This window comes from Typopeltis vanoorti, chromosome 8 (assembly GCF_054136105.1).
Source record: "Typopeltis vanoorti isolate ZY-2024b chromosome 8, IOZ_Tvanoo_1.0, whole genome shotgun sequence".
NCBI lineage: Eukaryota > Metazoa > Arthropoda > Arachnida > Uropygi > Thelyphonidae > Typopeltis > Typopeltis vanoorti.
Window position 1 is genome coordinate 76,307,137 of NC_143556.1, and position 26,903 is coordinate 76,334,039.

Sequence of the window (26,903 nt, forward strand, 5' to 3'; positions counted from 1 at the left end):
AGCTTTTTTGTTATCACAAAAGCAAATCACATTGGGATATTGTTAATGCAAGTTTGACTTAAACTAGTTTATATAGATACAAAAATGAAAAAATCTAACTTCGAGGACTTAGCCAAAGCTAGAATCACCAAATATGCTTTTTTGTAAACCATGAAGCTCTAGTATGAATAATTATGAACACCTAAACATATCTATATGTGTGGTTAGCATATCCGCTCTCCAGCCAACAGGCTGCAATTTCAAATTATGCCATGGGCATGGATATTTGTGATTGTCTGTAAAATACTAGTGGTGGTGGGCAGTAGTTGCGGTTTGTTGTAGTTGGTATAGTAGTGGAGACAGAGTTGTAGAGTAGATGCCCTTCCTCGATGAGTCTTTGGACTCCCTGGAGGTGTCATGTAATAATAATAATGTGTGCAAGCTGAAGAATGTTCAGATGCAAACTGTACTCAATATACAAATATTATTGATAAGAAAAAAAAATGAAAAGGTTTGAAAATAAACCCTAGAGACTGATTAGCAAAATCTGACATAGATATGACTCAGTTTTGACTCAGTGGAAGTATCCCTGATTTCATGATGGACACCAGTACATTAGAAAAGAAGAAGGAATCATATAAAAAGTTCCTGACAAATAATTTGGCATTCATTCTTAGAGAATTCAGAGAAAGGTTTAAAAGCTAAGATATATGTAAGCAATTAAACAGAGGTCATGGGAAAATTTTGGAAAAAATATAGATTAAGTATCATTAAGTGAAAAGTATTTTGAAAGCTTACAGATAGGGGGGGGGGGAGTACTACAAAAGAAATAAAAACTAGTACAATGAAGATGTAAAAATTATTAGACAAAGTTGGCACCAGCAGAACACTGTGATAGAAAGTATCCAGATGGAATACAGTTATGAGTTTATTTCCTTACTCTTTTGTACTGATAAAGTTAAGTAAATCATGAAATACATCTTCTGTTTACTTGAATTCAGATTTATCTAACTTAATATTTAGCCATTTTCACTTTAGTTGCACATCCAGCTTGAAGTTATGCACTTACAGACATTCGAGAAAATTCTGTTGAGCAAGAGCAGGCTCTGCTGATGACTAATCTTCCACTTGATTCCTCTGTGTTCTGTCATATGAGTATGATTAAATCTTGTTTCCCCTGGTGCAAAAATTAATATTAATCAAGCTATTCTTACTAAATAGTTTAGGGAAATAACAACGCAGACTAGGATATACATTAAAATAGCTTTTTAATACAAATCCAATATTTCGGCAACATCATATTGCCATTTTCAACAGGAACTTGTGAGCAAGACACGTGCACGCAGGCACAGCAAACAGTAAATGAGGACGAAGCAGGAAGCTATACTTTCTCCTAAAATCCTACTGGTGCCCCCTAGCGGGCAATGTTGGTATTCTTGGGCAATTGGGTTGAGGTCTTCTGATGTAGGAGTACAAATTTGAGGTTTGGATTGTTTCTTAGGGCTGAGGCTGATTCCATGAAAAGCCTTTCGTACTTGTATTTACTATGGTGAATGATCATGGCTTTCTTCCACCGTATTCTATGGCAGGTATCCAGAGCATGGTCTGCAAGACCAGAGTGGCTGTATTGGTGGAACGGATGTAGTCCTTGTGTTCTGTAATTCTGATAATGGCATTGATACCGATATTGATAACGCACAGTGAGTACAGCTCTAGAGTCCAAACATGGAACTTCAGGCCTCCAATAAACAGGGCAGTGGTCTCTCACCTAAGGTGAGTGTGTACGCATGCACCCATCAGACGAGTAAGAGTGATTTAAAAATGCAGAATCTAATCTCTGAGGTGAGAAATTCAAATGGAGAGTCAGCACAAGTTGTAAAGACAGTCGAGGATCAAACAGGATGCTGCAGTTTATGCATACTAATGCTGGAAGTATCAGGAATATGAGGGAGGAGCTTGTGCCATTGGTACACCTTGCAAAAAAGGGTTCTAGGTATTAGTGAGACTTGACAGTAGATGATGTACTCACAAGAATAGAATGTGAGGAGTATAATTTTTTTCAGGATATATAGAGAAAGTATGACAGGAAGGTATTGCTTATGATAGCAGATGAATTGCTACCAAAAAAGAGTAAGTAGATGAAAATTCATATGACACAATCTGGCATAATATACGGCAAAACACACAGTTTTGTTGCTGCTATGGGGGGGGGGGTGCAAAGAATGATGTGAAAGACATGTATTAGCAAATTAGCACAGTGAGTACAGCTCAAGTAATTATTATAGATAACTTTAGCTACAGAGACAGACTGGAAGGAGGAAAGGAAACAGAATGTATTCAGTTGCTAAGAGATAACTACTTGAAACAGCATGTGATGGAGGGAGCTCAGGATTTGATAGTGTTGGCTTGGGTTGTAGGATCAGGAGATATGCCCATAACAAAGATGGCCACATTGCCTCTAGTTGGGGAAGAGTTATCTTGTGGTCTTGATTTGGGAGGTTGCAAAATATGGAATTTTCAGTTAGCAAGCAATATATCCAACTACAAGGCAGGTAATTATGACAAACTTAGGAGACAGTGCCATAGAATAAAAATAATATGTGAGAGAAGGATATTAGCAGAGCATGGAAGATGATTAAGAGGTAGCTGAAGGAAGTAATATCAGACTATATATCCAAGTTCAGAAGGGTAAATCTGGTAGGAGTTAGATGGATGAATAGTACCATTAAGCAGATGCTGCAGAAAAAAAGAAAATGGAAGGAGAAAGGTGATTAGCAAACTCATGAGCAGTACAAGGCTCAGATAAGAGAGGTGACCAGCATGATAAGTGAAATCAGCTAAGCAAGCCAAAGAAAATCCCAAAGAGTTCTTTTACTGTAGAGAAAAATGACTACAGAAGGATAACTTTGATGAACCAATGGTAGCGAGGTGACAGAAGCAGACAAAATAGTCCAGTTATTAAGTAATCACTTTGCAAGGGGCTGTCATCCAAGTGAGGATATTGCTGTGACAGCAACTGATGTAAGAATAGTGGTTTATAAATTGGAGATACTTAGGATAGTTAAGAACTCGGTGCAAATATGGCTGTGGGATTAGCTCATATATTAAGATAGTACAAAAGAATTGGCATTATCTCTCACTAGGCTGTTTAAATTAATTTTCAGCTTTGGTAGTAAAGTTCCAGGGGAGCAGAAGGAGGGCCAAATTGTTTCACTGCATTCAAGATGCATGCTATGACTGCAGTAGCAAATTATAGACCAATGATTGTCTTGGAATGATGGTAAAAGTATTGGAAAAGTTGGTTAATGACAGAATTCAGGATTGGTGGATATGAATATCATACTTTATGGGAGTAAGCATGGCTCTGTGAAAGGTAAGTCATGCCTTAGTAAATTACTAACTTTTTTGTAATAGTGACAGCTAGGTTAGATATAAGGAATGGCTACATAATGATATTGCTAGATTTTGCGATCGCGTTGGAGAGAATAGCATTATTACCATAGTGAAACCCATAATGCTATGATTTAAATGGACAAAAGATGATGGATGCCAGTTTAATGTGGAAAAATGTGAAGTTATGCATTTTTAGATGAAAAGATTATAAGCTATGTACTACATTGGAACTGTACTCCAGGCAATTGAAGCTGGGGATTTGGGAGGTCATATTGCTGAGGTGGCCAAGTTATCTCATAGGATTACTTGGTTTTTGAAAACAACCAACAAGCAGAAATAAGCTGTTGTGGTTCCTCTTAATATGGCCACATCTGGATTACTTTTCCCAGGTCTGGTCACCTGAGTTTTTTGGAGGAAGTGGTAGAGAGGATCCAGAGGCAAGTGATCTGTGGAATGCCCTCTATGATGATAAATTGAGATTTGTGGCAAAAGTTAGTTTGTAAGCAGAAAAGTGAGGATATGAATGAAGCATTTAAATTACCAGTTGGTAACTTAAATTCATCCATTATTCTGCCTTGGATAAAGTAAGAGCAGCAAGGGAATGAAAACTAGATTTTTCACTTAGTGAATGTTTATTGAGTGTAATTGTTTGCCAGAGTCTGTTGTGAGTGGTTTTTTGGTCAGTGAGTTCAAGAAGTATGCTAGATATTGTATGGATAAAACAAACACACATGATAACCACAGTAAGTAATTAAATTAAAATATTTTAATTTAATTCTCTAACACGCTACTGCATGCATATTGGGATTCTATTGTAATCATGTGCTCTAAGTGTATGTTATTCCTAGTATTTGAATTAACTGTACTGGCGATGTCCTATGATATTTAGGATGAAATATTTGCTTATTAAAACTTATTACTGTGGTTATGACGTGTGTTTGTTTAGTCATGAATTCTCCACAGGTTTCATTGTACAATAAAATTGTATGGACAGTTTGGGTCCCCTGAGATGAGTCTTTGGACTCCGTGGAGATATCCATACAGTAATAATAGTAATAGTGAACAGCTTCTATATCCAAGTGGCCTAGTCATGAAGATACTTCATGTACATACTTGTGTTTGCTCACACTTGGGTAAAGAAGGAAAGGATTAAAACAAGAATATAATTCCTTGTGAGATGTAATCAGTTTTCCCACACAGGTTCAGATTTTTCTACTTGTGTTGGCCTATATGTTTGGTGTTTTTGCACAAACATATCACACTCACAGCCTCCAGAAAAACTAGGTGTTCTTTTCCATTCAACACCTATTTACTTTGTTCAGCTACTAACATTATATAAATACCAAATCTGCTCAGCCTTGGAGTACTGTTTGCACATTTGGTGGTGTACTTCATAACATGGCTGGTGATGGAGAAACTTTTTTTTTTTTTTTCACTTGACTCATTAGTCCTGTAAATAAATGTGTGAATTTTGCAAAACAAAAGACATGGTCCTCCTTATCATCTCCTTCCTATTTCTAATCTAACTTAATATACATTTCCACTCTACTCACCCTGTCCCTTCAAAACTTTATTTTGAAATTTCTTACCAATTAATGTATATAGTCCACTGCTTATATAGTGTATCTCCTTCATCAGCTCATATTGTGAACTGCCCACTCCTGGAACACATATTCTTCTGATTTACTTTAATAACAGTTTACTTATTACTTTGGCCTAGGGTTCATGGATAATAACTGTTGCTAATGTACTAATAAATTCAGAGCACTTTATTGCATATTAGTTTATAAAATATGTTATTTTGGAGTCATATTAAATGTATATTAAAATAAGTATGTAACATAAATTTCAAAATTTCTTTCCAGAAACTCCAATTAAAATCCTTTTATTATTGCTTCACAGTGTCTATTCTTTCAATGTATTGGGCCAACTTTACAGGTTTGTTGCATTATTTACATATATTTATATATGCATAATTTTTCTTATTCTTTCTGATTAGTAAATCTAGTATTGCCAAAATTCTTTTTAGCAATGGATTAACTAATGTTTTGTGGGAAGTTTTCAGTATTGAGACCACATTATAATATAAATAAGGAGTTTAATAAAAAAATAAGCAATTAAACCCGACATATTAACAATTAATTGCACATATTAGATGTTTTTAATAACTTCACAACTCTTAAATATAATTGACAAACCAGAATACAAATGATAAATTTACTGTATGTGTGTTGGAACATTGCTAGTTGTTGCTATCACGTGCTATATCCTAGGTCAGTGGTGGTGAACCCATGGCATGCGTGCCAGAGAATTTTGCTGGCACGTCAACGATTTACAGGTTATATCCTTTTATACACTTATAAATTATTCAACCTTTTTTTTTTTAATTGTTACAATACATACAAGTTAAATTTTGTTTTACAGGAGAGAGCAGCTATGAAGACAATCAACAATTGTTGAGTTGAAATGCTAATTCTCTTCAACCGAATTCCATAACATCTGCAACTGTCATAACAACATTCACTATATATTTTTTAGTTTTAAGACATTCACGACGGGGTGTCGTTTATCGTTTCGACAGAACTTCTCATTACCGGTGGGTTCAACTCACACAAAGTTTCAACCCATGATTGGTTTTTATTCCCTTGTTTGCGTTTCAGCTGGAAGGGGAACTCACACAAGCATTATATGGCATGTTTCAATTCGTGGTAGAATTTTATTTGAAGTTAGCCTCTGTGATCTGTCATAATGACATCAAGAATTTCAAATGCAATCAAACAAACGCTTATTTCATGTAATTGAAAAATTGGACAATAATTTTAGTTAGATACTGTGTTTCCAGTTCAACATATGGTTTTGCTTGCCTATACAGCTAGTTTCTGTGAGAGGGGAACATGTGATTCATTAGTTAGGTGCCGTTTTTATTCCAGCTGTCTCTAATTGCTCTATTTGTTGAGAAATATATTACACAGACTGCAAAAGTCTCTGTACCTTATTCAGGGATACAATAAAACTTTTTTTTTTTTCTTGCATCTACAGTATATAATGGCTGTTGGGAGGGTGTGTTGTTTTTTGTGTGGGAGGTATGTATGCAAAACCTTTTAATGTCTTTTTTCATAAAGTGAAATCAGGGGTGCCAGTTATATGCAAGGGCAAGTTATATTCGCTGGTAAGCGTTCGCCGACAAGTCGACATCCTTCTGCTGCTTCCCCTGCTGCACTAACTTCTATGGTGAGTTACAATGGATAAATATTTTTCTCACTACCGTTTTTTTTTTTTTTTTTTTTTCAAACCAACATCGTTAAAATCAATTTAATAATGCAATAATCAATTTTTATACTGAATAATATTATAAATGTTTGGTGATCAGAATGGGATATGTCAATGAAACTTACCAGAAGTTAATTTAATGATGTTGGCCTGAGGAAACTACAATATTGTAGCATTAGTTCTGTGATTGATAACTAATTTAAATGCGTACTTTTATATTTGTCGACATGCTACACCGTATACATTAAGTGTATTAATACTCTTTATGATTATGTCATAATTAATTATTAATACTTAATTACTAAAATAAATAGCCAATAGGCTTCACATCGGCGATACAAAATTATATAAATTAAGTGGATATTAAATCCAACATTATTTCAAAGCCGACTACAGAAAGTATAAACGTTTCTTGCAAAATTTGACCAGAGCCCTTACTCGAATACACTCGCCAAATTTTCCACGAAAATTCTATAGTTACTGTAGTCGGCTTTGAAATAATGTTGGATTTAATATCCACTTAATTTATATAATATTAATACTTATGTTAGTTTAATGTATGAACTTTAAAAAAATGGGAACGGTATTTACGAGTAAGTTTGTTGGGACTGAGCCCTCTAATACAGTAAGAATAAATAAAAATACAGTCTATAGAAAAAGAATTGAGATCAACTGATCCTTAGGATTCCCTGACTTTTCCCTTTTCTAATTGCATGTGCGTTCATTATGCATTTCGCACCGTGCATTCGCCAGTAGGCAGAAATAAGCAGCTGCAAGTGCATTATTGTTGCATATGTGCACTGTTTTATTTTTGCTACTGTAAATGGGAATTATAAAGATAATTTAATTTAGGCATATAATAAATGTTGATTTTTTTGAAACTATAAAAAATGCATTTGATTTAAGTTGTGAATTATTTTGTTACAGTTCTACCGAACATGGCTGGCAAAAATAGAAAACGAAAATTATCACAGTCAAGCAGCAGAGAGTTCCAAAGCTGGTGGACTGAAGAGTATGGCATGATTAATAAAGCAATATGCGTTTTATGTTCCGGGACAGTTATGTGCAGAACGTTGTCAGTAAAACAGCATTATAAGACAAACCATAAAATTGCTCCTCCTTAAGAAAAGCAAGGACAAACAGAAAGAATTTATTGCTCGGGCAATTAAAAATAGGAATATCCTGTCAACAACCCTAATGAAATTTCTCGGCAGTCATTCAGATATAACTGCTACTAGTTTGTTTGCCTCAAATGTAATTGCTAAACACGAGAAACCTTTTAGTGATGGGGAATATATAAAAGAAGCATGGTTAAAATGCGCACCAGTTCTCTTTGAAGATTTTGAAAACAAGGAAAAAATTATTCAAAGAATAAAAGATATGCCTTTGGCTAGAAACACGGAAATCATAGAAATAGCTAAAAAATATAACTCATCAGCAAAAAAACAGATATAAAATCTTCTGGTTTAATTTCTCTTTGTCTTGATTGAGAGTACTAACATAACTGGATCAGCTTGTTTAGCAATTTGTATACGTTATTCTGTTGGGAATAACATCAAAGAAGAATTGATAAGTTTAACATCATTAGCAACAACAACAAAAGGAATAGATATTTGCAACATAGTTATAAATGCACTTGCTGAAAGAGATATAGATCCCTCCAAAATTGTATCAGATGGTGTTTGTCTGGGTTTGTCAATTTATTTACCACTATGACTGGGTTTGTCAATTTATTTACCAAATATATTGGACATTCAGTTCTTGGTTTTCATTGTATTATACATCAGCAGGTTCTTTTATGCGCAAAGGCTGGTTTCAAGCCGCTGGAAGATATTATGAGCATTGTAACAAAATTGATCAATTTTATATCGGCACGCACTTTAAATAAAAGAAAATTTATAGAATTATTAAGTGAGGTAAACTCTGTGTACAATGGTTTACTTATGTACAACAACGTCCGATGGTTAAGTCGTGGGAAAGTTCTTCAAAGATTTGTTGATTTTTTAGATGAAGTCAGACTTTTTTTACATAAAATAATTATATTTTATATTTTTTTATAAAAATATATTTATAAAAACATTATATTTTTCAATGTAAAATAATTGTATTTTACATTGAAAAATATAATCAATTAATGAATGTCGAATGGCTTTCGAAATTAATGTTTATTACTGATTTGTGTTTACATTTAAATGAATTAAATGTTAAACTGCAAGGTGTTAACAAGACAATTATTGTCATGTTTAATTTAATCAAAGCATTCGAAGCTAAATTACCAATTTTTAATCGTGACGTCATTTCCAATAACTTCCAATATTTTTCAAATACGAAAAAAGTCTTTGCAGATCTAGAATCCTATGAAAAAAACAGATCAAGTTAAATTGACAAAAGAGTTTTCTACAGTTATTCAGTCGATAATCAACGAATTTTCTTCAAGATTTATGCAGTTCAGGCAGTTTGCAGAGATATCAAAATTTATTTTGCATCCGGACACAACATCAACAGATAAACTCAATTTGGAGATTTTCGAGTGGCTGAATTTGGAAGATTTAAAAATGCAACTAATTGATTTTCAATCTAGTTCTATATGGAAACAAAAGTTTGTCGATTTGAGGAATGACTTGGAAATAATGGAAAATGATCGATTATTGGGGGCAATTAAAAAGACTGCAGAAGAGGAAATATTGAGAACTTGGTATGCCATTCCTGAAACCTTTTGTTGTTTAAAAAAACAAGCGATGGCTATATTATCAATTTTCTCCTCTACATATGCTTCTGAGTCATTATATTTTTAAATGAATTTTATAAAAGACAGTTTAAGAATTAGAATGACTGATGAATCTGGTTCCGCATGTGTATTACTAAGAGTGACAAAATATGAACCTGATATAAAGTGTTTGGCATCTAATGTACAACAGCAAAAATCTCATTAATAAATTGATATATTGATGATAGGTTAATATTGATTTTTATACGACAATGTACGTCAAATTAAGTGTTCCTTATTATGAAATTCTATATTAATTTTTAAACTTGTCTCAATAAAATTCTGCAATTAATTTTGTATTATTAATGTTAATTAGTTAGTGTTGTATTAATTAGTTGCTGAAGTGCACGGCTCGTCAGCAACTTGATTTGTAAATTTTTGGTACACGCTGCCACATCAGCAACTCAATTTGTAAACTTTTGGCACGCAGACATAAAAAGGTTCACCACCATTATCCTAGGTCATAGATGATGAACCTATGCCACATCCGAGAATTTTGCTGGTATGCCAACAATTTACAGGTGATATGCTTATAAATTATTTAATTTGTTTTTTTAGTTATTACAATACATACAAGTTAAATTTTATTTTACACGAGAGAGCAGCTATGAAGACGTGCATGTGATTGGTGCGGTATTAACAAAAGATGCGACCCAAAGATAAAGGCAAGTGTTGAGTTGAAATGCTAATTCTCTTCAACTGAAATCCATAACATCTGAAACTGTCATAACAATATTCACTATATATTTCTTAGTTTTAACACATTCACGACGTGGGTATCATTTGTCGTTCTCATTACCGGCGGGCTCAACTCGCACAAAGTTTCAACCTTTGGTTGAATTTTATTCCTACTTGTTTGCGTTTTGAGCTGGCAAGTGAACTCACGCATTATATGTACATTGACCATATTTTTTTTGGAGAAAATAAAGGACAAATCAGAAATTGTTTCATAATAATAATAATAATAAAAAAACAGGTTACGTTTATTTGTTTCACTAAAACTAAAAAGCTTTCTAACGTTTATTGTAAAATATAAGCATATACATAGCATTTTAAACAATCATATTATTACTTAAAAAATTTTAATTTTTTAAGTAATAATATGATTGTTTATGTTTAAAGTTTTCACAAGAATGAACTTTTTTTTTATAAATCAGGTTTGTGTTTTAAAAATTCATAAAACTGTATCCAATTCATGTCAAAGTTCCGTTTGGTATAAATTCATGCTTTCTATGTTTCGATTTTTAATTGGGTTTATTAACTGGTCCATGTATTCTTCACTAATGAAAATACTTGTTCAGTGTGGGCATTAGATCCAGGGGAAACAAGAAAAATTCAACAATTTTAAAATGTTTTTAAAAGATACATATTTATCTGCAAAATATTTAAAAATGTCAACCCATCTACATCGGCAGGACTCGTCATTTTGTCACCATTCTTTGATTGTGTCACTGGTGACATAATTTTTAATACACGAAACTTCATCAAATAGTTCGCCGTTCATTTATATTTAAGTTCCAGTGACTGGAAATGAACAAAACACTTTCCTCGAGCTTCATCCGCATAGGGATTTCTCAAAGTAGGACCCATTCAAATACTTTCATTTCCACAAAACAGCTGTCCCAGTTATTTAAATAATCAAATAGGTTTGGATTGACTTGTGTAGCTCAGTGGAAGTGACACTTGCATCCTCTGTGCTTCGCTTGGTTGCTCGAAGTTTGACTTAAGTACAAGTCTAGTCACTGACTGGAGGAACTTTTTCTAAGCCTCTCTTCGACCAGTTCCAGAGTTAGTCAATCTCTGGCATGGGCAAGTGGGGTTTTCCTCCTGTAAACTCAAGAAAATTGACCGTAGTACCCACATTATTTCAGACAATGACATATCTTGTTATTAGGTACCAAGAGATGGCAGCACTTATTTGCCAGCCTCTTCATCGGTGGCTGCTATAATTAGTGATAGACATGGGCCAGCTATCTCTGATGGGCTACCGGTGGAGATTGAACTGCCCACTCATTCTCCAAAAGGTAGATAGGGTATAAAGGCCTCGCCTACTCTATATAAGGGAATAAAAGGAGTTAATTGATTTATATTTATATTTTATATAGGTTTGGTAAAATTTATGAATTGCATCTTTAAACATGTTGACATCAATATTCAATTTACTATTTCAATTCACAAAATAAAGGACAAAATGGCCATTTTAGAAAAAAAAAATCTTAAGGACAGAGCAGTGAAATAAAGGACTGTCCTCTTAAATAAAGGATGTATGGTCGTAATTATGTTTCAATTCGTGGTAGAATTTTATTTGAAGTTAGCCTTTGTGATCTGTCATAATGACATCGAGAATTTCAAATGCAATAAAGCAAACACTTATTTAACGTAATTGGAAAACTGACAATAGTTTTTAGTTCGATACTGTATTTCAGTGCAACATATGGTTTTCCTTGAGTCTATACAGCATAGTTTCTGTTGGGGGAGGGACAATAATCGTGAAATTAGAGACAGCTGGAATAAAACAGCACTAACTAATGAATCACACTATTTGTTGAGAAATATATTATGCAGACTGCAAGATCTGTACCTTATTCAGGGATACAATAAAACTACACTTGTTTTTCTTGCATCTGCAGTATAATGTTCTGTTGGGAGGGCGTGTTGTTACCGCTTGGAGAGCGTTACTATCACCTCGAAGTGAACATGTTTAAACATTTTTCATCTGCGAGGTAATATGCAAAACTTTTTGATGTCTTTTTTTCATAAAGTAAAATCAGGGGTGCGAGTTATAAGAGGGCAAGTTATATTCGAGTAAATGCAGTAAGCATTTTGCCGACAAGTTGACATCCTTCTGCTGCTTCCCCTGCTCAGCTGACTTCTATGGTGAGTTACAATGCAGAAAGATTTTTCTCACTACTTTTTTTTCCAAACCAACATTAAAATCAATTTAATAATACAATAATAAATTTTACACTGCATAATATAAATTTATATATAAATAAATATTTTAAATAGAATAAAATATTATATGATATTATTAATTAATTTTCTATTAATTTTTCCCCTACTAAAAATTGCCTGGCACTCAGCAACTTGATTTGTAAATTTTTGGCACGCACCGGCACGTTAGCAATTCGACATGAAAATTTTGGCACGCACACATAAAAAGGTTCGCCACCACTGTCCTAGGTCCATGGCAGTTAAATTTTTGATGAAAGCAGACGAAACTCGATGAAAAGTTAAGCCTTGATTTTTATCGCATTGTATAGGGATCCTAAGCATTTGCAAGACATCTTTAAATTTTCTTGTAAAACAGTTTACGATCAATATATGACATTTTTGCTTGTGCCAGAGTACTTGGCCAGTAGTGGTTGTGTGGAATGCCAGGCCTGATTTATACTCTTCTTTTTTTTTTTTTTTTTTCTTCCCTGATTTGTGCTCTCTCTCTCTCTCTCTCTCTCTCTCTCTCTCAACCTTCCTGTCTGGCCTATAAAACAAATTCCACAAGAGCAATGAATCTCATTGATGTCTGGTTTTTTCATGGGCGATGTGGAGGTTTTGGTGGATGTAGGAATTTTGATATTTTTTGCAAAGGTAAAAAAGCCACTTTTCTGTTCTCACAGAGCAATGCAGCCACTTTTTCTGTGACTTCTTGATGTAAGGCAGTGTGATTACATTCTTGAAATTTTGTTTAAGGAAGGCAGGAGATAGATGTATTAAGAATTTGTCTTGGGTTCAAAGCCATTCAGGACTGTTCAAAACACTGCATGGAAAATACTGTTTTCATATTTCAAGACAAATATTGGGAACAAAAAGGAGGACTTGTCATGGGTTCCCCCCCCTTTCTCCATCCTTAGCCAACCTGTTTATGGAAAATTTCAAAACTAGTGCATTAAAAACTATCAGAAGAAACCAAAAATTTTGTTACGTTACATCAATTCTATTTTTGTCATTTGGCCGGGAATGGTGGATGAGCTGATTGCTTTCAAAGATTATTTGAACAACTCATATCCCAATATAAAATTCAATCTTGAACCAGAGCATTTTTTTTCTCAGTGTTCTCACTGTTGCAAGATTGCAAATGATGCAGTAGCATCATTGTAACAAGTGTATAACACTTCATGGGAAATATGTAGAATAATGTGTAAGTTACATAGTTCTAACTCAATTGCTTCATGGTGATTGTCACAACTTCTCAGCACAACCTCATAGGTTGACCAACTAATTTCTTTCTCTCATGAATGGGCCTAACAAAATATTCCATACCCCCAAATAGTGACAAATAATCAGAAAAATTAACAAAGTTTCATTTTTTAATGTTGCTTAATTAAAATTAAACTTTTTTTTCTCTCTCTCTCAAAAGATTGCAGGTTGTTTACAATGCTTGGTAAAATTTAATAAGAAATAATTGTTGTTAGAATTTGAACAATGTATTTATTTTATTGCTTTTGAACTCGTTAAATGCATTTAAGTTTGACTTGAACTTTAATAGGTACAAGAAAGACAGTGGTTCATTTCCCCTCCTAAGCCGTAAAGAAAGCCTTTATCTCTTGGGATTAGTTGTTCTTCAGTTATACTACAGCTTTGGAAACAGAATGCTTGGATTAGAAGAAAGACTTCCATTTCTTCCATTGCTCCTTATCTCTACATATTGTGCCACAGGAGTTATATATGCATGGATAAAATTATACCTTCTGACAGTTACTTACTGATTTTAGTGTTAATTAATGGGGAGAAATAAAATAGCAATATTAATTGCAAAGTTTGATATTTGTAGCATCTTAAATAATGATCTCATGAAACATTTGTTTAACTAGTCTCTTACAAAAGAGAATTCTCATTGTCATCATTTCCTGATATATGCCTTCAAAATGTGTACAATATACTATGATAGTACAGTAAATCACATAGCATTTGCCTCCTAATAAAAAATAAAAAAAGTCATATCTACAATTTATCCTAATCAACATTATCACTCTAATCAGTCACAGAACTTTGGAGTACAAACTGGATATTAGGTAATGAATCATTACATACTGTGACTTACTGTACTGCACAATAAAGTTCACATTATTACTGTCTTCCTCTGAGTAATTTTCTTCCAGATGAATCTCTCTTCTTTTCTGGTTTCCAATGTTGTCAGTTTTGCATTCATCTTCTGAAGCATTACTGATTACATCAATTGCAATAGATCTTGGTCTTCCTTGGGACCATTTTTCCTGACATTTTGGCAGCATACATCTGTTTTTCTGATCATACCTTTCCCATTCTGTAAAAGTGATCATACCATCTTAGGTCATCTGTGTTCATATATTCTTCTTCCTTTTCCCTTCTTTTACCATGCGGTGTCGAGGGTTTTTCAATTCATTTAACTGCAACTGTACACAAGGATAAAGTGATTGGCCCTATGCCACCTAGTGTACCCTATGTATGCAGAAGCATTGAGTTCTCAAGGCCGTTTTGCCTGCTTGTGGGATGAAAAAATCTCAGATAAACTGGGGGAGAAAACCCTGCAGTCCACGCCCAAGACCAGCTAACTTGGCTACGTCTGAGAAAGATCCTAACTCCTCACGTCAGCAACAGGAATCGAACCTCATTCATATATTCGTGAATTCTAATAATGTCAAGTTCCTTTCTGATATTTCACTTTTGTATATGATTCTGCCAGTGATGTGCAGTGCTTTATTTCTCGGCTCGAAGTTAAATTGATTCAAACACTGTTTTATGTTGCTAATAGGTGTTTGGGCTAATTTCGTTCTTAATCTATATAAAGTTAATTCATTTGTTCCCATGTTTAATTCATGATCTTCATAAACTTGTGACTAAATATCCAAAATGTTTTACTTGTTCTGCAGGTTCACTCTTGAGAATGTTTCAATGCATTTTGTGCTTTGTTTTTTGTTACTGATTTCAGTATCAGATTTATTCATTATTTTGCTTAGTTAAAGAGAATGGAAAACTGGATTTCTTTAAAGATATAACATCATCAGCATAAAGAAAAGAAATGAATTTAATTTCTCTGATTTTGATCACAAGTTTAATGCCACTCTCTTTCATCATATGATCCATATAGTTGATGAACAGTGGAGCATAATATGCACTCTTGCCTTTCACCTGATTCTTCATCAAACCATAATGCCTTATTTGCATCATATAATTGTAATATTTTGGACAGATTTTCTGTTGTCACCTTATCACATGTTTCTTTCAGACCTGCAAATCTTCCAGTTTCTCTTTATACTCCCATGATTTCTGAACTGTGTATCTTAAAATAAAAAAATATTGTCTTCAGCAACCTTTATTTGGCCTAAACCTAGCTTGTTTTTCTTTTGTATTATCCTTCAAGTTTATCTGAGCCTCTTTTTAGCATTTGAATAAATCTTCTCTGGAACTTCAGCATGGAAATGCTTCTATAATTCTCTCTTTAGTTTTATTTCCTTTTTTATAGATGGATACTGTGAGCTGTACTCTACCCCACTCATCTGGAATTTGACCTCATACTAATACTTTCTGAATTATACATGCAATTTGTACTTGCCAGCACAAATTCTTATTTTTCAGGACTGCTTCAACTTTTTAGCATCTACCATTAAATTTTATCTATTCAGTTTTCTATCCTTGCAAACTTCACTACTGCATTCTTCCCATAGTTTTTAATGTTTGAGCATTTCAGTCTACAGCTTCACATCCAAAAGTTTCTCAGCTTTTTAAAACTTTTTGTGCATGTTTTCTTTTCAATAATACTAACTTTTATCCTGCTCAAAATGAAGTGTGTGTGTGTGGTTGTTGTTGGGGAGGGGGGGGTTGAGGAATCATTCACTTCAGTTGCATAATCAGTAAGACTTTTCTTTGTGAAATGTGAATTTAAGCATATTTTCATGTTGGAGCATGGTGTTACTGATGGATGATTAGTCTATGTCCTAAGCTAAGCAGATGATTTGTACACTTTCCATTATTATTAGATCTATCCTTCCCTTTGAATTTTCCCAGACCATTTCTTTATGTGAATTATACATTTTCTACTGTGTTATTCAGGTTTCCAACAGTAACTTGGTGTTTTGTTTTTCTTTATATCAGCTGTCTGATTCAAAATATTCCTGTATATGCATAAATAAATCTCATTATCCAATTTCCTGTTTTTAAAATTTATCCACATCATTCTGTCTGCTATTTAAAAATGTTTATCTTTGTTTTTAGTAGCTCTTCCTCCTTTCCATAATCCTTAGTGCCTGAATAAATCATCTTATACTAATAATTTTGGAAGATCTCACCTGGTCACATCTTCTTAGTCTCAGTAACCATTCATGTTGACATGGTATTTCTCTACTAGTTTTATTTCTTTTCCATTGATTCCTTGTGTGTTAATGTTTTTCAGTATTTGTTTCAATTTCCTGACAAACATTGTGGAGCTCTTATATAACTTGCTAATACCTCCAGCTGGCATTATATCTGATTGTGTTTGTAAGTAGGTTCAGCGAATAGAGAGTACAGTTTGGTCATCTAAATCCTAAATTGTAAGTCCATCCTTTTTCATTTGGCATTCATATGGATACTTGTAAGGAGCATACTATCGAAAAGTGAAGATTGAGTAGTAAGTTAGAAGTTTCAGGTGGTTTTTTTGCATTCCTTGCAGGCTTATGTGGAGATCTCTTCCCATTTCTTTGCCATTGACCTTTAAATGAATCTGAAAAAGAAATATGTGTATTAAATATCTCTTATTAATATGATGCAATAAACAACATATAAACAGTAAACAAACTACAAAATTTTGCGTATGGTTAAATTCCAAGGTTATCTTATATATTGCAGAAATTGAAAACTGAGACTTTCATTATACATCTTGCATTAGGTTTCATGGTCCATTATAGTGGCTACCACTTCTGTTTATTTCTAGAAGTTTCATTGGATATTTTTTTTTATTGATAACTGCTGATGTTGTATTAATTAAAAACCCTTTTTTATATCCATTCTTATCTTGTGTTCATATTTGTTATTTCATTAGTTACATTTGTTGTGATTTTTAAAATATCCTCTTTTAATAAAGTATTAAGTCCAACTTTCTTAATACTTTTCCTGTTATTTATTTTTTTTTTAAATTTTGTTTAGCATATTTGAAATTTGTTTTCTGCTCCACATATTATATTCATTCATAATGATATTCCATATGTTTTAAAAATGAAGAACTATTTAATTTTACCAAGCTTATCACTGTCATATAAGGTGGTGATGCCTGCCTTTTATCATTCCACATGATCATTAAAATAATTTTGAAATTTTAGAATAAGAAGACCTTTTTTTTTTTGCTAATTATTGGCCAGTCGACTTCTAAGTTACCATCAACTTTAATGTTTAGTGAAGACGAATTAACAAAAATCTGTATTACATGAGATTATCCCACCTGAGATAACCATATATTTTGATTTGAATATTCCTCGAATTATTATATACAAAATACTGGTAAATTCATCCTGTACAAATACCTAAAGGACAACAATAAAAGTATTATTTTTAGTTGTATGTGGGTATTCATATAGTATAAAAATTGTTTAAAAACACACTCACACTTTGCCACAAAGTAATGGTTTGACGATATGGTTGAAATTTTCTTGTTAATTGAAAATGGAATAATAATTGGAAACATTCTCTACTTTTAAGTCTCAGATATATGCATAGTTATATGCATAAAATATATATAATAATATATAAAGGAGGAAACTAGTGTATAAATGAAAACATACATTATAATTCTGGTTGTATCATGGAAACAAAAAATAATTATGCCTGAACTTGAAATAAGCAACATAAAAATATTTTACTTTATTTATGCATATATTCAATTTTGTTGCCTAAAAGTTGCCTAAAGGTTCAGCAGCTGCAAGAGGGACTTCCAATGGTCACGATCCTCCACCACCAAGCTCAGGTATTCTGGTGGGACTCCCAGACATGTCCACCCAAGGGTTGGATATAATCTATCCAGCAAGTCCTTGGCCTCCCACCCTCCAGCTTGTCAAAGAGGGCATGCTGAGGGAGCCTCTCTTGTGGCATTCTGACCAGGTGCCCATACCATCACAACTGTGATTTCTCAACATGGAGAAGCAGTGGTTGAGTATTGAGTGTTTCCCGAATTGCAGAGCTTCTGACTCTGTCGAGTCTTGTCAGCCCCGCAACCCCCTTGAAGGAACCTCAATTCAGCCACTTGGATTCGTGTCCACAATCTTTCGGTCATTACCCAGCTCTCATTACCATAGGTGAGGATGGGGACATAAACTGCATTGAAGACAGCCAGTTTTGCCTTCTGGCTTAATAACTCCTGCTTCAATACTACCGAATGGCCAAGCTCCCACAATATTGCGCTTGCTGAACCGATTCAAGTATCTAGCTCTACGTTCCACTTTCCATCACTCTTGAATATGGCCCCAAGGTATTTAAACTTCTCTACCTGCCTCAGTGGGACTCCACTTACATGCAGAGTACACTAGGATGATTGTCTTGAGACTATAAATGTTTCTGTTTTGGCCACACTGATCTTCATCCCAGCTTTTGCACAAATAGCTACAAACCTGTCCAGGATCCACTGGAGGTCATCTGCAAAAAGCAGACATCCAATGCTACATCTTCCAATTCTGACACATTCAGTGCTTCGGCTGTGCCTATCTATCCAGTCCATAAATATTATGAAAAGGAGGGGTGACAGAACACACCTTGGAAGAGACCAATGGAGACTGTGAAAGGTTCAGACTTTGTGCTGTTTACCCTGACACAAAACTCCAGGCATTCATACAGGGACTTGATGGCATCTAATAGTTGGCCATCCACTCCATACTCCTGTACTACTTGCCAAAGCTTATCCCGAGGAACCGGTCATATTCCTTCTCCAAGTCCACAAAACGTGTAGACATTCTTGGCATATTTCCAAGATTTCTCAAAGACTTGCCTTAAAGTGAAGATTTGGTCAATTGTGCTTCTGTCAAGACAAAAGCAACATTGTTCTTCTTGGAACTTTGCCTCAACTATGCTCCTGCACCTTCTTTCCAAGCACCTAGCATATACTTTCCCAGGCAGGCTGAGTAGAGAGATGCCACAATAGTTGCTGCAGTCTCTCTGGTCTCCCTTCTTAAAGACTGCTATTATTATGCCTGTCTGCCACTGCTTTGGTGCTTGCCCAGATATCCAAGCAGCCTGACACACTCGAGTCAGCCAGAGAACACCATCTTGATTTAAGGCTTTTAGCATTTCAGGCCGAATTTCATCATCACCAGCAGCCCTGCCCGATTTTAGCGATTTTATTACTAAATGGACCTCTTCTGCTGTGAGACTAGTCATCGCCCCGATCTACACCTCTTGGATGTCCACAGCTGCCAGGCCATCTGGGTTAAGAAGGCTCTCAAAGTATTACCTCCATCTGTGGAGGATATCCTTCAGAGGCCTTAATTGCCCTTGCTGTGCACAATTTCCTCCCTTGAAGGTGGCAGATGGTACGCCAGAATGCCTTGTTTGCATTTGCATAGGATGAGTCTAATCTTTCTCCAAAGGATTCCCAAGCCTTCTGCTTTGCCATCTTTACTGCCTCGGCAGCAGCAGCCTTTTGCCCCTCAGTGTACCAGAAACGCATCTCAGGTGACCTGACCTTAAGCCACGTTAAGTAGGCCTCCTTTTTTGCCCGGACAGCTTTTTAGACCTCTTGGTTCCACCAAGGTGGCACCATAGCTAAGTTGTGCTTTTTCATCTGGAACCTTAACATACATACCTATCCCTCCCAATGGGATCCACTCAGCAACACAGTCTGACAGCTGGGGGCTTGTGAGTATCCCCACACCTGCCTGAGCAGAAATTGTCAGGCACACACCAAAGTAGTAGAGCTTCCACTCCTCATCAAGGTCGACAGTTCTAGAGCCTCTCCTCTTGGTCGAAGAAAGCTCGACTAAATCTGGTTGATAGTGCTTGCCTTCCTCGACCATGTTCCTTTTCATTCCCTTTCAGAGAAAAGATGTTCCAGTTGCCTAAAGCCATAGTCTGGTGCCATTGTGGAGTTTCCTCTAGCAGAGTGCTGAGGAATGGTGTCTAAGGGAGACTGTAACATATTTTTTGAACAGGTCCCTCTGCCTAAACCTTAATGCATCCCTTGGTAACCTGCAAGACTGACTATGCGTTATGACCATTGTATGATGACCTGACCATGCTACAGTGTTTGGTAATGCCCTAATAGCACTACCGCTTCGGTTCAGTTTTTAAATTATATGAAATTAAAATCTTTGCCACAGGCAAGAACACATACTAGTTTGGATTAAGAATGTTGCCCCTTGTGTAGCAAGCTGTAGGAATACACTTAATGTTAGCAATACTGTGAGACAGAGACCAACACCCTACCAGTTTTCAAACAATTAAGACTAATGGTGTTACTTCTTTTTTTGAGAAATGAATAGGCATTAAAGGATTTATGTATTTCATTATTAAAATGTACTTATTTTTCAAATTAATTCTTAATAAGCTTGTGTTTAAAAATTTTTGGTATTAGCAGTTTGTCCATCTTTATTTTTTCTGGTCTCCAATTCATCCTTTTGTATTTAGTTTCAGTTACTAATTTTACTGTTCTTTTGAGTCCATTCTGTTTATCTGTTACAATATTTTTCATCATTTATGAAAAAAATCTTTTATCATTTTATTAATTAAATTTTGTCTTACTAACCATTTTTCTTAATATTTTCATTTCCCATGTATTTATTGTATTTTTGAGATTTCTCATACAAGTTGCTCATCTTGTGAATATATCATCATCAAATTCCTGACATGTACCTTCAAGGGGTATAGAGGCTATTATGCTAGTAGAAGACATCATTACTAACTTCCTATCAACAATTTTCCTCCGGATCAATCTGCTCTGTCAAGTTTCCAACATTATCAGATCTTATATTTCTGTCTTCTAAGGCACTTTTTACTATCAATCCACCTATATCTTGATCTTCCTCTGGGTCTTTTTCCTGCCAACCTGTCAGAGAACACTTCTTTTTCTAATCTTTCTAATCTTATCTCATTCTGTTTAAGTGACCCTCAGGTGGTATGGTCTGCAAACACATTCCTGGATGCTAACAACATCAGGTTCTTTCCTAATATCCTCGTTTTTAATGTGATATTGCCATTGATGCCACCTGTTCATGCCCCTAATCTTTCTCAGGACTCTCATATCTGTGGTCTCTAGTGTTTGGCCAAGTGTTTTATTTTTAACCCAACTCTCAGATCCACAAGTTAAAATTGGTTTGAACACTGTCTTGTATACAGCTAATTTAGTGTTTTCACTAATTTCTCTCTTATTCCACATAAATATATTCATTTGACTTCCTACCATACCGGCTTTGTTGATTCTGTTGTCTATTTCCATATTTAATTTACCATCACCACTAAAAATTGTGCCTGAGTAGCTGAAATGTTTACTTGTTCTATAGGTTCTCAATTCATGCAGTTGATATTTTCAATGTTTCTGTCTGTTTTCATTGTCTTTGTCTTGTTATTGCTGATTTTCATACCAAATTTATTACAACAGTTACTCAATTTAGTCAGAGAAAAAGTATAATATCATCTGCATAATGTAAAGAGCTGAGATTAACATCTCCAATTTTGATATCAGGTGTAATACTGCTTTCCTTCATAATGTGATGCATATAGATAATGAATAGCAAAGGGGATAATGTACATCCTTGTCATATGCCTTTTACAGGTCTACAAAACTTTAATACAGATCTTTGTTATATTCCCATGATTTCTCAGTTATTTGTCATAAAGTGAAAATCGGATGCTAACAGCTCTATTTGATTTGAATCCAGCTTATTCCTTTCCTTGCTTCCCTTCCACAATCCTCAACCCTTTCTCAAGTATACTTGCATAAATCTTACCAGGAACACCCAGTAGGGAAATACCTCTGTAATTCTCACATTCAGTTTTATTTCTCTTTTTTGTATATGGGTACTATGAGAGCTCTATTCCAATCATCTGGAATTCATCTCTCTGTCCAGGCGTTCTGAACTATGCAGTGCATCCACTGCAAGACTTTTATACCTCTATACTTGAGCATTTCTGGTCAAATATCATCTACACTCACTGCCTTTCCACATTTCAGGCTTTTTTTACTTCAGGTATGGTTATGTATTCCAGATTGAATGCCTGTTGAGTATTTTCTACCACTGTGCTGTCACTGCTTGTTTCATTTAGCAATTTTTTTGAAGTAATTACTCCATACATCAAGAATATCTTTTTCTCCTGTTTTCATGTCACCTTTATCATCTCTAATTCCTTTTACAGTACTCTTTCCTCCATTTCTCATCTTTTTCGTCAGCCTCCAGAATATTTTGCCAACTTCCCGACATTTATTTTCTATGTTCTTACCAAAGTCTTCCCGTGACTTTTCTTTAGCTAGTTTTACACAGGGTTTTGATTTCTTACATTTGTCTCTGTATTGTCTACGAGCACAAGCTGACTTATTCACAAGGAACTTTCAACATGTTTTCTTCTTTATTTCACTACCTCTAACTTCCTGTGTCCACCATGGAATTCTGACTTTTCTGTTCTTACAGACAACCTCACCACATGCCTCTATGGCTGAATCAATCAATGTTTTCTTCAGGGCTTGCCACTGAATCTCCATTGTTTGGTTCCTGTTTTCAAACTCTTTCATTTTTTCTTGAATAATGTTTGTATTTTAGTCTACAGTTCACATTTGAGAGCTGCTCAACTTTTATTCACTTTAAAACTTTCTTACAAGTTCATCTTTTCAATATGAAATTCAGTTTTATTCTGCTCAAGACTAAATGGTGACCACTTCCAATTTCAAATCCTCTGTACACTCTAGTGTCCTGCACCTGGGAAAAAATTCAACAATGACATAATCAATGAGACTTTTCTTATTCCTTGTCTCTTCTGTCCGTATGAATTTGTGCACATTTTTCTGTTGGAACATTGTGTTAGTAATAACCAGTCCATGTACTGAGCAGAAATCCAACACATATTTGCCATTATTATTAGCTTTGCTCTTTTCTACAGATTTTCTTATTCCTTGTCTCTTCTGTCCGTATGAATTTGTGCACATTTTTCTGTTGGAACATTGTGTTAGTAATAACCAGTCCATGTACTGAGCAGAAATCCAACACATATTTGCCATTATTATTAGCTTTGCTCTTTTCTACAGATTTTCCCAAAATATTTTTTGTATGTCTGACAATCATTTCCTACTCTGTTATTTAGATCCCCAACAAGGACCAACTTTTCATTGTGTCAGTTGCTTTCTCTAAAACCTCAAAAAATTCCTCCACTTGCACCTTAGTAGAACCTTCTGTGGGACCATAGGCACAAATAAGTCTCATTGTCCAGCTCCCCATTCTGACATTTGCCCACATCATTCTACTTAATATTGCCTACCATTCAAGAAGATTAGCCTCGTATTAAGTGTTGAATACTATAGCTACTTCTTCTTTTGAATATATCTGAAACTGAAAAAGTCACTTTCACAAAAGAAATTGTTCCTTGGAGCCACATTACCCTTCACTCCTTTTATATTTTTTTTCCATACATGTCAATAACAATGTTCAATAAAATGGTCATAAAAGAAATAATAGATGGGGGGAGTGAAAGGTAATGTGGCTCCAAGGAGAAATTTCTCTTCATTTTTAGGTGCTGATTCAGCACTGAGTCCTTGCATACCAGAAAGACACTATGAAAAGTCATAAATCTTTCCATATGCTCACAAATAATTGGATCAACTTGCCATTTATATTGATTTCATTCATAAAAAATCCTTAATTCAGAATCTGGAACAACACTTGATTCTTCAAGAAAATTACATTTTGTTCTTTTCTGATTTGCATTCACTTTTGATGATAGACTTTGTCAACACCTGTTTCATTATCTAACTGGAAAGAAAATGTTTCTTAAACTGATAAATGAGCCATTTTCTGTTGTGATATTTAAAAATATAGCAATTTATATTCCTCATGATCACTTAAGTGTGATTTGTAGTGACCTGAAGAATTGCGCAACAAAGATATAAAACAGATAACACAACTGCACAGTTCAATTAAAGTTCAATGATTGATGCGGGGTACATATTCTTCACAACTATTGAAGATCTAATGGGAGAGAGAGAGATTCCCCCTGCTCCCTCCTACAAGGAATCAATATGAAATCCTATTCTTGAATAGTTCTTATATATCATGAACAACAGTCATATATCAAGCATGACCGAGTAAAGGCTGATCCATAGTCAAATGTTGTATGGACATTATTTTGTTAGGAATGACATATCTGATCTGGATGATTGTCAGTGGTGGGGATATATAATTTATAATATTGATTAAAATTTGATGTTTTAAGGATACTTGTGACATAAAGACTGAATAATATAAGCACGTAAACACAAGAAAGATATTTAATTAACCAAATATTTTGGTCTGGAAATAGCAGACCATCTTCAGTGGCACTACAAGAACAGTTTTAAAAAAAAAAATATATATAAAATATACAAGGTGGAATACTAACAATAGATCATTATCTGTATATCTATATCAAAAATCTGGGAAAGTCTAATCAGGATAACTCATTAATTCATATTAATTTTATGGTATTTAATATTAATTAATATCTTTATTTCAATCATGTCTCTGCTTAAAAATATTCCCTTAAATACTTAGTGATATAGCATCATGCAGCTTGTTCTATTTTTAAATGATCTATTGTTAGTATTCTATCTTGTATATTTTTTTATTTTTTTAAAATTTTTTTTTATTAAACTGTTCTTGTAGTGCTACTGAAGATGATCTGCTATTTCCAGACCAATATATTTGGTTAATTAAATATCTTTCTTGTGTTTACGTGCTTATATTATTCCATATTGATTAAGGTCACAGATATTGATGAAGTGGATGTGAAAGCTTTTTTTTTACATTTTTATTATTGGCATGTTTTTGTAGCTGTGCTTTGATTTTCTTTTCAGTTGGCTATTTCTTCATTGTTTTTGTGGAAGTTTTTCATGATCATCAAAACTATTTCATTATGTTACCCTATTGTTCATGCAGAAGAAGACTTGAATAAAACATTGGTGCATAAATGGGTAGTGAAAATTTATATAAACATATAAATTAAAAAAAAAAAACAGGTGAGGAATGGAGTTAAAAAAAAAGTTAAGCTTCCTGTGGGAATATACACAATTTGTGGTGGGAATATGAATTACTTGTGTATGTGTTTATCAATTCTACATGAAAGGTTGCAGAACTCTTTTTTTTTTTTTTTTTTTTTTTTTGAAAAGTGAGAAGTTGTAGTTAAGGAAGACATTATTTGAGGAGAACAGACAGATGAAATGAAAAAACTGAGGATGAAACGGATGTGGTGACTTTACATATAGACTGTAGGAATAATTTTACAGCTTATCCATTTAAGGATAATGAACAGCCACTGTGTTCTAACAAGTTTAGTGGGAAGTTGGAAGAATGCCAAAATAACCCATTCAGTGTGACAATGCCTATGGAATGGGTTATTTAGGCATTACAATTGAATTAGGTTTGATTATCTGCTGAAGCACTGAGGCTGTGAAGCAGCGTATTGTCTGATATTTACATGTGTTCTGGCCAGTTGGTCAATGTTTTGCAGGATGAAGAAATCTGAGTTTTCTGCAGGAAAAATCTGCCAACTCCATATGAGACTAACTTACCTTCATTTAAAAAACTCATAAATATTCTTGTGCTAGATGGAGTTCAAGTCCAGATCTTTCCACTCTAACTGCATCATCATCATTGCCTGCAATACCTGTGGAAGCCTGTAAGAAAGACTGCAGAAACAGGTCTGTGTGATATTGGTTGAAGTGAAATAGGATTTGATGATTTGCTGAATGGTCCTCATTTAGGTAGCATCAAGATTTTTAGAAAGATTTTTGGTGCACCACCCTAAACAACTGAATAATTTCTAAAGTTGGGAAGATTTGGGATTTGTATGGAGTTAATAACTGGAGAAGTGAAAAGTGGTGTGTTGAATCAAAAAGAACAATTTTTCAGAGGTTAGAGAAATTCTACTGATATGTTATTACCAGGAAAGGCTAGAGGTAACACTTCCAAGAAGCACAATCTAATCCAATACAGAGTGGTTTGTGTATTAACAAGACACTGATCTCATTTCATTTTCCCTTATTAAAGATAAGGGAAAATGAAATGAGATCAGTGTCTTGATAAAATTGAATACTGTGTTATCCTCAAGCAAAGCTGAAAAACAATATGGGATGTCTGTGTTTAAGACATTGGTTAGAAAATCTTGAAGCTTAAGATATTTGTGCACTGTAAAATTTGTTATTTAATAGTAGAAGGCAGTATTCTATCAACAGCAAAGATGAGTGAAAGAAGGATAGAAGACAAAGACAGTAGAAAGAATGGAATTATGTCCAGTACAAAATATTAGACATTCCTACATTGCTGGAGAAAGGATTCACTATTAAATACCATCTGCCCACTGCAGTCCTTGTACAAGAAAA

General features: G+C 34.3%; 1 protein-coding gene across 3 annotated transcripts in view; it reads left to right on the forward strand.

Moving 5' to 3' along the window:
- xit (ALG6/ALG8 family glucosyltransferase xit) overlaps positions 1–17,920 on the forward strand; it is a 152,925-nt gene extending 135,005 nt beyond the window's left edge. For all 3 annotated transcript variants that reach the window (XM_090397289.1, XM_090397292.1, XM_090397291.1), the window contains exons 11-12: positions 5,238–5,310; positions 13,896–17,920. In XM_090397289.1, coding sequence (XP_090253415.1) covers positions 5,238–5,310; positions 13,896–14,115 — 293 coding nt within the window. In that variant the 3' untranslated portion in view covers positions 14,116–17,920. The remainder of the gene's footprint in view (positions 1–5,237; positions 5,311–13,895) is intronic.
- Positions 17,921–26,903: the final 8,983 nt, after the last annotated feature.